The 15695-nt window shown below is 44.1% G+C and overlaps 1 protein-coding gene across 3 annotated transcripts in view; it reads left to right on the plus strand.

Annotated features, from left to right (window-relative positions):
- Nucleotides 1-27: 27 nt before the first annotated feature.
- The window catches only part of ZNF354C (zinc finger protein 354C), a 28000-nt gene continuing 12332 nt past the window's right edge, over nucleotides 28-15695 (plus strand). The window contains exons 1-3 of one of the 3 annotated variants that reach the window (XM_035727580.1): nucleotides 11847-12139; nucleotides 13550-13636; nucleotides 13936-14186. Coding sequence is in view for 2 of the 3 variants with exons in the window: in XM_035727578.1 (XP_035583471.1) it covers nucleotides 100-108; nucleotides 13550-13636 (96 nt within the window). In the remaining variant the exon portion in view is untranslated. Of the gene's footprint in view, nucleotides 109-11846; nucleotides 12140-13549; nucleotides 13637-13935; nucleotides 14187-15695 lie in introns of those variants that run through there. The other 2 variants (XM_035727578.1, XM_035727579.1) reach the window with 2 other exon arrangements.

Below are 15695 nucleotides of genomic sequence, written 5' to 3' on the forward strand. Positions count from 1 at the left end.
CTCAATTTCGAAAAATTCATCCTGGGCAGGAAGTGATGAAGAGTAGTTAATTGTGAGTTAAACTTCAGAATGTAGACCTCCTCAGACATCAGAGACTTCATGATGCAGGTAACATTAGGTGTATTAGGAAAGCTTCTATGAAATGGGTTTTTCATAGTTTTTAAGTTATTACTGACTATAAGGTAGAGAATGTGTAAGATTCTTTTATCTTCTCCCTGGTGACGTGCAGTAAGAGCCCCCAGCTTTTGCAAGCGTCCCTGGGAAGCGTGTTGATTTGTGTAAAAGTGTAGCCATAAAATCCAGACTTTAGTTTAATCTAGGAATCTATTTTTTGAAACGACATTTAAGTGTTATGCAAGCCAGTTATCCTAAGAAGAATGTTTTGGAGAAGAAATGTAAGCAGGTGACCTGTAGCTACCTCACTGTTGCTAAAATGTGTTCTTTAATAGTTTAAAGGCAAATCGTGTACTTGGTGGTTGTGAAAACTTTTTGGATTCTTTCTTCTTTGCTTTCCAAGCCATTTACCTGAAAAGAAAATCACTCTGTAAACTCTGCAGGCATACGGGCCTGTGAGTTTTCTCCCTGACGACTTGTTCCCAACTCTGAAGCAGATCTAAAGTCACTTTATTTTAAATCACAAAATGCATGGTATTTCACTTGGTTTTATCATAAAGTGATTACCTTTGCTGTGTGAGGTTGAGAATTAAAGGTTATTCAGACAACTACTGCTTTTGCAAGTTACTCCACTGGTAAATGTTAGTGATGACCTTACAGTGTAAAATGGGAGCATGCCTCTTGGCACCCAAGGCTTTGCCTGCTTCATTGAGCTCCCTGGTTATCATCCAGGAAGGCCCAGGAAGAGTGTGGATCACCATTCGTCCTAGCTGCTGGTAAAATGAACCAGGTAACTTTCACTCCCTCCCACAGTTTGAGGGCCATGAGACAGAAATTCAGACTCTAAGTTCAGTAAATGGGCTGTTAGATGCTTCAACAAGTTAGCACGTTTCAGCATTTCTAAAATGTGAATAATAATTCGGCAATGTAAAAAGTTATCTCCCAAGTCAAACTAAAATTGTTGAACTTTATGGAGCAACATCCTTTAGTGTTGTCCAGTATCATCAAGAGTGGGCAAGCACTAAAGGACTGAACTACCTATTTTGTTTAAAAAAAACAACAACAACAACAAACAACTAGTTTCTTTCTCTTTGTCAAAGAGTTAAAAAAATAATAAAAATACCTCAGAAAAGGTATTATTGGGGGTGGAGACTGAGCTAAAGCAGAAATCACCGAATTCAACTTTTGCTTCCTGGGACCAATTAATCAGTCTTACTGTTCCAGACTCATGAGGAACAGACTTTTGAGTCATGTAATCCTCCACTGCTGTGCCTTTTTCCCCACAACCATTCTTTTAAGTTCTCTAATTTCTGAGAAAATTTCTAGGAAATTTTCCACTTATTTGCCATAATAAATACCACAGCCCTGGGTGGCTTATAAACCACTGAAACTTACTTCTTAAAATTCCAGAGGCTGGGAAGTCCAAGATCATGGCGCCTGCATGGGTGTGTTCTGGTGAGGATCCTCTGGTTCCTAGCCAGTGCCTTTTTGGAACCTCACATGGCAGAAGGGGTGAGGGAGCTCTCCGAGGCCTCTTATGAGGGCACTGATCAAATTCCTGAGGCTCCACCCTCATGAAAGTCACCTCCCAAAGGCCCCACCTCCTAATACTATCACCTCTGGGGTTAGGGTTTCAACACGAATTTTGAAGGGGCACACATTCAGACCATTGCGTCTCCAAGTAACAATATAGTCCTAAAAATAATCCCCCCAAATAAATCTGAATAAAGTTACACGAAGAAAATATCAAGCCCAGTTATGTTTATGTTGTGGTCTCTCAAACTTGCAAGTAACAGGCCATTTGAGTCTTACGCAGGATCTTCCAGAGGAGATCGTGTACAAGCACAATGATTCCAATATAACCCAGTACCAAAATTGACAAGGAAAGTACAAGAAATTAAAAAATGCGGGCCTATATCATCCATGAACAAAAATGTAAAAACCCTAAACAAAGCAAATGTAATCCAGAAGTACCTCAACATAGTTAATGCATCATGATAAATGCAGATTTTTCATGGGAATTGGCGCGTTATTTAGCATTAGGAAACTTACAGATGCTGTGTACCACCTGGGCAGGTTAAAGATGCAAAATCCATATGTTCATCTCAGTAAATGCAGACAAAGCAACCACAATACTCAGCACCCATTCATTTAAAAATTCTTAAGCAGAGGAGATAGTTTACTTAACCTGGTAAAAGGGTTTTTACCAGAAACCTGCTGGAAAAAATATTAATGTTAGAAGTAGTCATGGCAGGAGGAACATACGGAAAGAACAGATTATTCAATAATAAATAATGGCTGAGAAAAAATGGTTCATCCACATAGAAAAATTGGATGCCTACCATCACCACAAAAAGAATTGTGTGCAAGGCAAAATTGTATATCTTTTGGAAGAAGATGTAAAGAAAAACTTTGTGACCTCACAATAGGGAAAGGATTTTTTTTAAACAGGATACAAATAAGCCATGAAATCTTTTTTTATATTTGCTCACATTAAAAAAAAAGAACATCTGGTTATCAAAATATACCAAAATGGAGATGAAAAGTCAAGACATAAAACAGGAGATCTTTCCACAACATTTTTGACAAACGCTTACCGTCTGGAAAATTTAAACACTTTGTACAAATCAACTTAAAAAAAAAAAGACAAACTTGTAGGAAAAAAAGTGGTCCAAATATACATGACTACTTATTTCACAGAAGAGGAAATACAGATTTTTAAAAAACATGAAAAGATGCTTAAAAATGGAAATTAGAATCACAGGATTTTATGAGATTTTATGACTTTTTAAATAGACCTTATTTTTTTAAATTTATTTTTGATTTTTAAGTAGGCTCTATATCCAACCTGGGGCTTGAACGCACGATCCCATGATCAAGAATCACACACTTCACTGACGTGGCTAGCCAGGCACCCCAAATTTCATGGGTTTGTTTTGTTTTTAAGATGAGTAAAAACAAAGATATGTGACATTACTGAGTTTTGGGATGTATGTGGAGTAACTGGAATCCATCACTGTGGGAGTGTAAATTGATAGAGACCATTGGCATCCTATAAAGTTGAACATGTCCTATGTATATATGATAGATAAATGTGTGCATATGAGCAGTACGAGACAGGTATATAAAGATATTCTTAGCACCACTGATCATAGAAGCTAATGTTTGGAAGTAGTCTGAATGTTAATAGGAAAACGGAGAATTTTGGAATGTTAACAATGTAGAGCAGCAGGGAGAATGAACCAAAGCTATAAGCAAACACATGAATTTCAAAGCCTGTTGACTTTTCAAAAGTCAGAGGAAACAACATATGGTATAATATGTTCTGCAATATTAAATTGATTCTAAGTGATTTATACATGTGGTAAGATACTAAAAATAGCAAGTGGTTGAATGACAAGATAGTCTAGGTATCCCTTCCTGTGTAACAACTCATCCCCAAGTTTAGTGGCTTAAAGCAACAATTTATTAATGCCGTTGGTTGCATATTTGGGTTCAGTTGGGGAATTCGTACTTGGCGTCTCTAATGCATTTGCAGTGGGCAGCTGCCGCTCCTCTGAGCTTGGTGTCCAGGGTGGCGGGCACCCAGTGATGGCCGCTGCTGAGAGCCTGGTTGGGCTTCACACAGAAGGGTGGCTGGTTCCTGAGAGGCAGTGTCCCAAGAGCCAGCATCCTAGAAGATCTACATTGAACGTGTAGATCTTAGAACTCTGCTTTGGAAGCCACATGACATCAGTTCTGTATTCTCTTGGTGAAAAATGATTTATAGATGTCCAGATTTCAAGGGGAGAAGGTGGTAATCAGGGTGTGAATACCACGGTCGTGGTTCGTCATGGGGACCATATTTGGAGACTAGCTACCATACGACCACACAATTCAGGTTGGTGATTACCTCTGGCTGTGAGGCAAGAAAGTGACCTGGGGAGGAGCCCGGGGTTCCTCAGCTTGCCTGATGCCTGAGAGACCCTGCCTTCTCAGGAAGAGGTTGCCCAGGCCAGCCAGAATGAGGATCAGTATTCCTACTGTGTGTGTATATCAGTAAAAATGATTATAGAGTTTTTTGGCCCAACTCTAAACTGGATCATTTGAGGTAGGATAAAACAGATCTTACTGCCTGATCACCCTAGGTGAAGTGCACATCAAGTTTAAGAGGTTGTATCCAAGGGCCATTTCAAGGTCATAGCATTTTTTTTTTTTTTTTAGAAGGGAGTGAGAGAGCAGAGGGGGGCAGAGGGAGAGGGAGAGAGAATCTCAAGCAGACTCCATGCTCAGCGTGGAGCCAGACTCAAGGCTCAATCCCCTGAGATCATGACCTGAGCCGAAACCCAGAGTCAGGTGCTCAGCCAACTGTGCCCCCAAGGTTATAACATTCTTCAGGCCACTGTTGAATTTAAACATGTCTCCTTAAGAAAACTATCAACACCTCCCTTTCCTGTGTATACTTTCCTTTCTCATTCATCTCCCTAGATCACCAGAAGAAGAGAGATTGGTTCCTACCCTGAGTCAGGAAACAAACTAAACTAAAAACATGTGCATAAGAGGACTAGGCAAAGAAAGACTCATCATTGAGTTGTGAACATATTCGCCTTGCCTGGTTTCTCTTATTCTCAGAGGCTTGTTCAGAATCTAGGCAGAAGAGAATACTGTCCATTTTTATAGCTTCCTCATAGGCCATTTTCAAAACAACCTGAAAAAGAATATGCTTTACCTTTTGTGATATGATTGACATGCCCGATACATTGAATTTATGGTGTTCATAGTAATTAAATTATTATTTAAAATGTCCACCTTTTCAGGTGGGTTCGGCCCTTCTCTTGTTGGCTGTTGCATTACCAAAGCTGTTTTCTCATGAAGAGTTCTGTGAAACAAATAGGCCATTTTTTTTTTCTAGACTGTCCCTCCATTGGCGTTGTCCAGTGTTTTCCATATAGTTAGGTTTATGCTGTGCTTTTTTGGTAAGAAAACCACCAAAGCAATATTGTATTCTCAGTTCATGGTCTTATCACATTGGGAGCCTTGTGATGTTGGTGATTTCAGCTTTACCTTGGTTGAGGTGGTGTCTGCCTGGCCTCCCACTCTAAAGTCACGGTTTTTCTCTTCGCATTCATTAGTATCTTGAGACGTGATCTGATGAGTGCGTGCCTGTGTATCTGTACTAGACAAACTCACCTCCACCAGTTTTAGCATCTTGATTATCATCACAATGGTTTCCACATGGAGATCTCATAATTCTGTCATTTCTTATACTCTTATTAATTGGCTTTCCACTTTAGGGAAGTGTTTTCTGTTCTTATGACTGGAAGCATGGTTTCTTATTTTAGTCAATGGACTGTAATCTGCTAATATCGTTGTGTATGTTGATGCTGAAATTGTCCCAGACTTGGCCTTGAGAGCCCCTGCAAGCTCATTTCTGGTCCTTTCTGTCACAAGCTTGAGTCCGTATCCAAAATCTGTCAGTCATGTACACCTACTTCTGTCTGTGTAGTAAAATATGATTTCTTGATTAGATGATTTGGGGGTGGAGGAGAAATTGTGGGATCAAAAACATTTTGGGGGATTTTTTTTCTCTTTCAGGATCTTCTCTTTCCTCCTCTTGCTACTTTCCCCCTTGACACATGGTTTCCACATCTCTATCTTTCCATTAACAAGATTCTCCCCGTAAAGCATTACCTTCCCATGGATGTCTCCTTACCTCCTGCATGTATTTTTTTTAACTGCAATAAAATATATACACAAGACTTACCATTATAACCATTTTTTTTGTGTACAATTTAGCGGTATTGAGGATATGTTTTGCAACCATCACCACAATCTGTTTCCAGAACTTTTCATCATCTCAAATAGAAGCTCTGCACCCATTAGGCAGTAATGTCCCATTTCCCCGGCTGCCAGCCCCGGTCACCTCTTATTCTACTTGCTGCCTCTCTGAATTTGCCTATTTTAGATTCCTGACGTAAGTGGAATCACATAATATTTGTCCTTTTGTGTCTGGCTGATTTCACTTAGCATGATGTCTTCAAGGTTCATCCACATTATAGCAGGTGTCAGGATTTCCTTCCTTTTTAAGGCCGAGTAATGTTCCATGGCAAATATCCACCACATTTTATTTAACCATTAATGTGGTAATGGACATTTGGGTCGTTTGCACATTTTGGCAATCGTGAACAATGCTGCCACGGACATTTGCATACAAGTGTTTGTGTGGACATTTCTCTTGGGTAAACACTTAAGAGTGGGATTGTGGAGTCATATGAGGAGTGGATATTATAGCCAAACCCTTTGCCACCATGGCTGCACCATTTTACATTCCCATCAGCAGTGTGCAAAGGATCCATTTCCAATGTGGGTGGTTCTACATCTCTGCCAATGCTTGGTATTTTCTGGCTTGCGTTAATAGTCACACACACAGGTGTGAAGTGGTGTCTCATTCTGGTCATGATTTGCATTGCCCTGATGACTACTGATGTTGAACATTTCTTTTATGTGCTTTTTGGTCATTTTATATCTTTTTGTTGAGAAATGTCTGTTCAAATCCTTTGCCCAGGATTGGAATGGGCTGTTCTGTTGCCGAGTTACAGGAGCTGCTTCGATGCTGCATGTACTTTGAAGCACTTACGTTCCGTTCTGTTCCACACCTGTACAGTTTTGCATATTTTCACGCATAGAGCGTACTTTCTCTTCCTGATGGTGGTTTTATATCCATTTTAGGAACACTGCTGCCTCTTTCCTCTGTCATATCCTTTGTTGTTTTTTCCAAAGGATATGTTGGGAGTTTCAGGCTTATACCACCATCACCACCTCACCTACCCGAAGAAACATTTTGGTTATCTTCTCAAACAACTACACATCATGTCTACCCCATTTTTACTTCTATCTTTAAGTGCCTACTGTGTGCCATACCCAAGAACTTCATTGTGCCCAAGACAGAACAAACCCTTGTCCCACGCCTGTGGCAAGAGGTCTAAAAGCTGCTCTGTGATCATCAGCGGTTGCTTTGTGAGCTCTGTTTCAGTGGAAAGACATCGGCAAGGGGCGCCTGGCGGGCTCAGTTTGAAGAGCATGCAACTCTTGATCTCAAGGTCATGAGTTCGAGTCTCATGTTAGGAGTGGAACCTAATTAAAAAAAAAGGTACGAGCAAAAGAAAACAAGCTGGCAAGATTTCAATTTCTTTTAAGCAAATCGTATACAATAAAAAAATTGTAAACGTTTTCATTACTCCATAAATTTATAGTGTTGTAATGGAAAGACCCGGATGGAATTACCCGTTGGGCCACTCTATTCCAACACCATCCTGCCCACGCACCTCTTCGCTTAGGTCATTTGGGTTCTTTTTCCTAAACAAATGTTTGCAATCCCTCTTGAATGTTATAATACACTTCAGACTTCTAAGGGAGTTTATATAGGGCAAGAAGATGTGAATACTTTATGGCATGTTTCTATGAGAACATTCAGGTTCACAGTAGGATGTGGGTGGCATTTTCCACAATATACCCAGTGTCCCCCAGATCCAGCTGCTCCATCAGCCTCCATTCCACATTGTACAGGGATGGGCGTCATTTAGATCATCCACTGCTGGAGAGAGGAAGGTTGAAGCGGTGCTGTCATGCAATTTTATTTATTTATTTATTTTTAAAGATTTTATTTATTTATTTTACAGGGAGAGACACAGCGAGAGAGGGAACACAAGCAGGGGAGTGGGAGAGGGAGAAGCAGGCTCCCCACTGAGCAGGGAGCCTGATGCGGAGCTCAATCCCAGGGCCCTGGGATCATGACCTGAGCTGAAGGCAGATGCTTAATGACTGAGCCACCCAGGCGCCCCCGTCATGCAATTTTAAACACTGCATATACTTCACTTTAGCCTTTGTAATCTTGAACAGGAGGAGCAATTCCTATTTCTCCTTTTCCTATCATTTTGTTTTTGTTTTTGTTTCCTCACTGTAAAGAGAAAGGAGGAAGGCTGGCAAGAAGGAAGGGAGGATGGGAGGGAAGAAGACTAGTGCATCTCCAGTGCTTCTCCACCACACGGGCTCCATGGAGCCTGCTGCATTGGGACAGTGGGTTTTGTACTACCTCAAGGGTGCGCTAGGTAGTGTAGACATTTTTTTTTCAAATACATGGCCATTTAAAATTTTTATTTAAAAAAAATTTTATTTGAGAGAGAGCAAGGGAGAGAGAATCTCAAGCAGACTCTGTACTGAGCACAGAGCCCAACGCAGGGCTTGATCTTACGACCCTGAGATCATGACCTGAGCCGAAATCAAGAGTCCGGTGCTTAACCAACTGAGCCATCCTGGTGCTCCACGTGGCCTTTTTTTTTTTTTTTTTTTAAGAATAAACTACATTAGAAACAGTGGGAAAATAACACTTTATAAATTGGATTCTGTAAGCTTGGAGGTAAATTTGAAGAATCCTCTCAGAAAATAGAGGAAAAGACACAGAATGGCAGAGTGAGATTATCAGAGATATGAAAGCCAGACTTCAAGAATAATGTTATGTTAATGAAGATGTTAATGAAGAAAGCAGGAAAAAAAAAAAAACCCAGAACTGAGACTTTCCCTTTTTTGTGTGTGTCCAAGACAAAAACAATGGAAAAACCAGTTGCTAGATACAGGGGGGAAAAATAGAAATACTTAAAGGAAACTGGGGTTGAGGAGGTGAGATTTATATAGAAGTCAAAGTAGAGAAATGAAAGTTACCTGCAAGGGAAGAAGAAGTTCAAATCGGCCTCAGGTTTCTTCAGAAGACCAAGTACAGGAGGCTGTGGAATTACTGGGAGGGCACTGATATAAACCAGTTGTGAGAATGTGAAAAAGGAACAGAAATACCAAGACCCAAAGAGAAACCTAAGGAAGTGGTCACAGACGTGAACAAAAGAAAAAGGTTAGGGCGCCTGGGTGGCTCAGTTGGTTAGGCAACTGCCTTCGGCTCAGGTCATGATCCTGGAGTCCTGGGATCGAGTCCCACATCGGGCTCCCTGCTCGGCAGGGAGTCTGCTTCTCCCTCTGACCCTCCCCCCGCCATGCTCTCTCTATCTCATTCTCTCTCTCAAATAAATAAATAATCTTAAAGAAAAAGGTTAAAATAGATTTACTTATAAATAAATATAGATGATAAAAGTCGAGGAAATTGCCAAAATTCGTAGCTGAGAAAGTGGAATATGGAAGTATTAAAATTGGATACTGGTGGTCATGGCCTATTAGCTCATACTGTAAACATTTTAAATGGGACAAAGTAGAATAAATTTGCGTTTGGCTTAATGTATAATAAAGGAAGTCAGAGGAAAAGTTAATTCTTGATTTTTACCATCAGAAAAATGGGGCATAAAGAGTATTTTTAAAAACACTATTGCCAGGACTATTTAAAAAGATATACTTAATAGTTGAAAAACATTATATTTGAAATGTTCTTAACATCCTCATCTTTTCCATATTTTGAGTTTTGAGCTTTTCCAACCACTTATAACTACTCTGTCCAAAGCAGTTATAACTACTGCTGTCTTCTCAGAATTTACGGCCATGGATGTCTAACTAGTCCCAGTCTCTCGGCTGCTTCCTTTGACCCTTCGGTTAACGCTCAGCACAGCTGTCAGAGTGATCACTTAGAAATGGACATCAGAGGCGGGACAGGGGAGACCCTGGGGCTCTGAGGCCTCTGTCCCGCCCATCCCTGGGATGCTGCGGGAGGCTCTTGGTCTTGTCGCAAGAAGGCATTCAAGGAGAGATGGGACACACGGTTGAGCGGTGTTAAGTGGGAAATCTTATTCAAGTGAGAGTATGCTCTCCAGTCGTGGGAACAGATGAGCTCAAGGGGAAGCTGGGTTCGGGTCTCTACATCTTTTACTGACAGTTCTTAGCTAGGGAGTGGAATATATATTACTTGGGGAGGGGCTTCCCGCCTTTTCTCCCTTAGCTGATCAGGGTCTCCAGCCTTCTTTGTCTTGGGCCTGTCTGGCTTGATCCGGCTTTTTGTGGCTTTGTTTTGGGAGCGCTGTCAGGACAGGTTTCTAACTCCGCCCCCCCCCCCCCCCCCCCCCGTAGCTGACCCTGAGTCCCCGTTTGCTGGCCTCCAGCATCCTATTAACACCTAGGTAACTGCCTACTCCTACATCTCCACTGCTCAGAGCATTCTCTTTCAGAGTAAGATCCAGTGACGGTGACCAATAAGAGCCTGCACATTCTAGTCCTCTTGCCTCTGATCTCGCACATACTTCTTTCTGCCTTCTTTCTGCTTCGGCAACGGTATTAATGTGTCTTCAACAGGCCGGGTGTGCCCCCACCTCCGGGCATCTGCTTTTCAGCCTGCCGGAAAGCCTTCCCACAGATCCTCCACCGGGCTCACTCTTCATCTTTGCAGATCTTTCTTCAATGTCACCTTCTCAGTCAGACGTTTCTTAACCACTTTGTATAACATTGCGGTACCCCCTCCCAGAGTTGCTGTTCCCCCTTTCTTGTCCTTATTAGTGCCCATCACTACCTAAAAACATACTTGTTTATCATCTTTCTTCTCTCCCCTCCCAGAGAATTTAAGCTGCACAGATGCAGAGGTTTTGAGAGTTTTGTTCAACTGGTGTATTTCTAACATCTAGAACAATGCCAGGAGCAAGAGAGGTGTTGAATATTTTGTTGTTCTTGAATGAATGAATAATGGAATCTTATGCAGCAGTGATAATGAATGAACTTTGAATGTATCAAGATAGGCGAATCTAAAAGTTGTTAAAGATAACAGGCTCAAAAAAGGGATCTCTCAGGCCAAATTGCCCCTTCACCAAACAAAGACTTACTTAGAGTTTCAGCTCTTCCAGAAATGGAATCTTAAACCAGCCAACCAGGAGCCCCGTGATCATCATTAGTTAAGCAATCTGGCTGATAAATCTTTGCCATCTTCTGTAGGGAAACTAACCTTGTAATAACCAATCCACTTCTTGCCAAGTATAACTTCCTTGTTCCTGCTCCCTTCTGCCTATAAGAGGCTTGCATGTAGTACTTCTTGGAGCTCCTTCCTACCTGCTAGATAGGTAGGTTCATGAATCTACCTGGTTCATGAATCACTGAATAAAGCCAATAAGATCTTTAAAACATAGTTGATTTTTTTTTTCAAACATCGTTCATGTTGAGCATGTCACAGGAGAACATACAGCAGATTCCATTTATATAAAGATCAAAAACCTTAAAAAAAAGAAAGCCACACCTACTGTGGAATACAATACCATCAAGCTAAGCAAGTCAAATGCTTAGCACAATTTAGACAAATGACAGGGGAGCATTGTGGACAGGGCTTCAGAAATTCTGGTCAAATATCTTTTTTTTTTTTTTTAAGCAAAGTGTTGGGTCTGTGGGTATTGGTTTCTTGCTTAAACTGTACCTATGCATGTCTTATGGGTATGGTACGCACTGAAATACAAATAATCACAACTAGCTGGTGGGGGGCCGTGGCGCACGGATTCCCCTAAAGGCGTCTAAATTCAGGTTTTGTTTTTGCAAATCACCTTGCCTGCCTAGCCCAACAAGCCCCCGGACGGATGCAGGCAGCCGGCACTCGCAGGAGACCACCCGCCTTACTCGGCTCGCGCGCGCCCTCGCGTTACCGCGGACCTCGCGGGGACGGGCAGCGGGTCCAGTGAGCTCGCGGGGGCAGGGAGCGGCCATCTCCCGGGGGTCGCCCAGCCGCCTTTTGGGAAATGTAGTCCGCGCGCGGCCGAGGCATGCCGGGAGTGGTAGTCCTGGGGCTCGCGGGGTTGCGGGACTGCTCCCCGGCCTTTCTGGGGCCGGTGGCGCTGGTGGCCCCGGCTGCATTGGGGCGGCCTGCCTGGGGCGGAGACCTCCCGGGGGCCTCTTCCCACCGGCGGTGGAGCCAGCGCCTGTCTCGGCTTGGGTGGGGAGCGCGGAGCCGGGCGGGGCCGCGCGCGGGCACCGGGAGACGCGGCGCGGCCCGTGGGTCAGGGGCCGGTCCCCGCGGCCCGGGCGACCGCGCGTTGGGGGCGTCGCAGGTCGGCGGGAGACGCGCGGGGAGGGAGCGCCCGGCCAGGTGAGCTGGGGCGTGCCCGGACTGCTGCGGGCGGGGGGTCGGTGGGGGCCTGTCTGCTGGGAGACTTCTTTGTGATGGGAAAACAATAGCTCGTGCCCGCCGAGCACTCGGTGTCCCCGGCAGAGGGCTAGCGCCTTGGATGAATTAACTCATTTCATCTTTCGGGATTTATGCCCTGTAAGGTGGCTGCACACTGCCCCCATTTTACAGACGGAGAAATTGGGGCAGAGCGGCCAGGTAATTTGCCACATTTAGCGAGGGCCCTGGACCGGAACAAGGATTCCGTTCCTGCCCGTTACTTCACATTTTTTGTTTCTTGGCAGGTCGGTCCGACTCCCTAAGTTCTCAGCCTCCCTCGCATCTGTAAAATGGGGTAGCAATACTTTTTAGGGTCCTCGTGAGGTTTAGAAACAATACATGCAAAGCACCCCCGATTCTGGTGTGGAGGAGGTATGCATCACGGAGTGTCTATGGTTACTCCTCCAGCAGCTTCCCCCACCTGGCTGAGGCGCCCCAGCCCCAGATGACACCCCACACTCAGCCAAGCTCTCACGCCAGGTGCTGCTCCCCGAAGAGCCCTCGGCAAAGCCAGGTGGCCAGAGCAGGCAGCTGTGGCCGGGCCCCCCTCTGACACTGGTCTGGCTGCTCCAGGCGCCCTCCTCCCGTGTCCTCCCAGCTGCGGTTTGTGTGTGAGAAGGAGGGCTGTTTTCCGCTGTGGGTGCTCTCGGTGGCGACCCCTGTGGGATGTGTGTTTAAGAGGGTCCGCCGAGCAACAGTCTGGTGTGCATCTGTGCGAGAGGGAGTGTTTTAACCACGTTCCGGTGGGTGCGGTAAGGTCTGGCCGGACTCGGGGGCGGGGGCTGGAGGAGGAAGGTTTGCAGGTTGTGTTATATGGAGGACCCATGCAGCACTCCAGGCAGGGGCCACTCAGGGAAAGCACCTGGGTGGGTCTTTAGGCAGAGAGACAAGGCAAATATGGGCAAGCGCCTGTAGCGTGATTTCTTGGGGAAGGGGCTAGGTGGGGCAGGCCGACCTAGGATTGGCTGCCTGTGTTGGAAAGTGGCAGCTGGGAAAATTCATGTTCATTGTGGGTTTTACAGCGTGTACCCTTTAAAGCTTCCCTAAGGCCTCCAGGTATCTAGGGGTGAGTCGCAGTTTGTGGAGTCACAGCTAGAAGACCTTAGGTGACTTTATAGCAATTAGAACATCATTAATACAAGGAGACGGAGATGGGCGAATTGTCTTAGAGCTTCATTGGCTTTGTAAGCACGCATTTTTTTTTTTTTGGTCTGCGTGGTTTATGTGCTGTTGGTTCGTTGGGACCCTGTAGACATTATGGGTGGTTGGAACTTGCTCTCTCCAAGCCATCCCTTGACACCAGAGTTCCTCATGACACCTTTTCCTCTCCAGACCTACCTTGTCAGCAGTCTGCACTCCCTTGCTAGGAAAACCGACAAGGAAAGAATGGCCGTGGATTTGCTGCCCACGAAGGTGACAGTAAGTGAAGTTTGTCTTTTTCATAAATTGCTTTTTGGGTTTAGGGATGGTGGATGTATTTCCATTCTTTGGGTAATTTTCTCTCCAAGAAAAACTGGGGAATCCAGAGCTTTGTAAGTTTTCCCCAGGATGCAGGGAGGGAGTGCTGAGGAATGTGCCGCCTCTGTTTCCAGGTTGCTCTTAATTCACCCTAACCTCACTTTATGACCCAAGATTGAGTCAGCCCTAAATATATGCTTCTGGCTAGAGTAAATGCTTGGTGTGGAGTATCAGGTATTAGGCAGTCTTTGTCTTCACAGGAGATATAGTCTCGCTTGGGACAAAGACATGGAAGGAGCAAAGACACCCTCAGCGAACATTTATCGAGCACCAACTGTGCACAGGATGCTCTGCAAGGGCACCGGAGTCACAAAGAGGAAAGGCGATATTTCTGTCTCCGGGGAGTTCATGGCACTGACCTTAGGAAATGATTCAACATCCAAGAAGAGCAGGAAAAGATCCTGGTTGCGGGGTCATTTCGAGCTGACACTGAAGGCCAGAGCTGCTGGTGGTGGGCATCCCAGAAGGAGTCCAGCTACACTTGGGCCCTGAGGCCGGCACTGGGGAGGACAGAGGGCTGGGGGTTGCTAGGATGGCACACTGTCCACGTGTCCCCATTCTGGACCCGACTGATGTCTTTGTCTCCTCTGATTCTTGCCCCCCTGTCCCCCCTCCTGGGCCCTTCTTGCTCTTTGCCCTTTTGACATTCTTTTTCATTACCTTAACCTTCTGAAGATCTTTCCCAAATCTCTGTCCTCAGGCCGGAGCTTTCCCTTAAAGACACAGTCTGTCATTCCCAAACTTTTAGGGAATATTTCCACATGGAGATCACAGCTTCTCCCCAACACCAGCTCCTGTTCCTTCCATGGATTTTCCATCCTGCCATCCCCAAAGCCTCTGTTTTCATTGGCCGCTTTCCCCAAAAGTAGTGGTGGCCTACAGGTTATAAATGTGGACCCTCAGTTCCTAAGTTCACATCCAGGCTTAGGGATGTGACCTTGGCAAGTCATTTTCAGTGTGCCTCATTTCCTCGTTTGTAAATGAGATTAATAATACGCGTACCTTGTTTGATTCGTTCAAGGGGACTGTTAATTTTACATTGTCTTTTACTTTTTTTTTTTTTACATTTTACAAGTGAGGAAGCTGAGGCATGGAGAAGCAAATAACTTGACCAAGGTCTCACGGCTAGCCTTGACCCCAGACAAGGTCATCTATACAGTTAACATGACACTCCGAGAAAGTATATGTAAAATGCTGAGACCAGTGCATGTTAATTCTCAGTAAATACTGGCTCCTACGATTGTTATTATCATCATAAGCAGCAACAGCTTTATTTTAGGACCTGCCAAATTTGGTATGCCTCTTGCCCACTAGGCTAGGCTTTGCTTTGATTCTCGAATTACAAGGAGATGGGTGTTTCAGAAAACCAGAATGTAAAGAGCAGCAAACGCAGTGCAAAGCAATATCCAGCGATGACTGGGCTGCCCTCTGCCGAGAGGGAGGACTCTTCACTGTCTGAGCTGGAGAGACAGTCTTGGTTGTAGCTAAGGGAAGCTGGAGAGGAGGGTCTTTGCAACCCAGAGCCAGTGTTTTGTTTTGTTTTGTTTTGTTTTGTTTTGTTTTGTTTCTGACCACTAATTTACTGAAAACCAAAGATTTGAAAGCAGACAGAATAAAGATGCTATACAAAATACAGAGCATCAGCGTCTGACTGCCCATTGGCTTCTCATTTGAAACGATAGAATAACATTTTATATGAAAGAAAGAAACTGTCAACCCAGAATTCTATAACCAACAAAGGTAGTCTTTAAGAATGAAGACAGAAGGAAGTTCTTCAGGCTGAAAGGAAATAATACCAGATGGGAATTCTCATGTTGGCAAGCAAGTGAAGAGCATTAGAAATGGAGGCTATAAATATAAATATAGAAATACTTTTTCCTCTCAGTTTCTTTAAAATGTCTACGATTGTTTAGAGCAAAACTATACTGAATGATGGAGTTTATAATGTAGGTGAATATAG

The sequence above is a fragment of the Zalophus californianus genome, chromosome 5 (genome assembly GCF_009762305.2).
Source record: "Zalophus californianus isolate mZalCal1 chromosome 5, mZalCal1.pri.v2, whole genome shotgun sequence".
Classification (NCBI taxonomy): Eukaryota; Metazoa; Chordata; class Mammalia; order Carnivora; family Otariidae; genus Zalophus; species Zalophus californianus.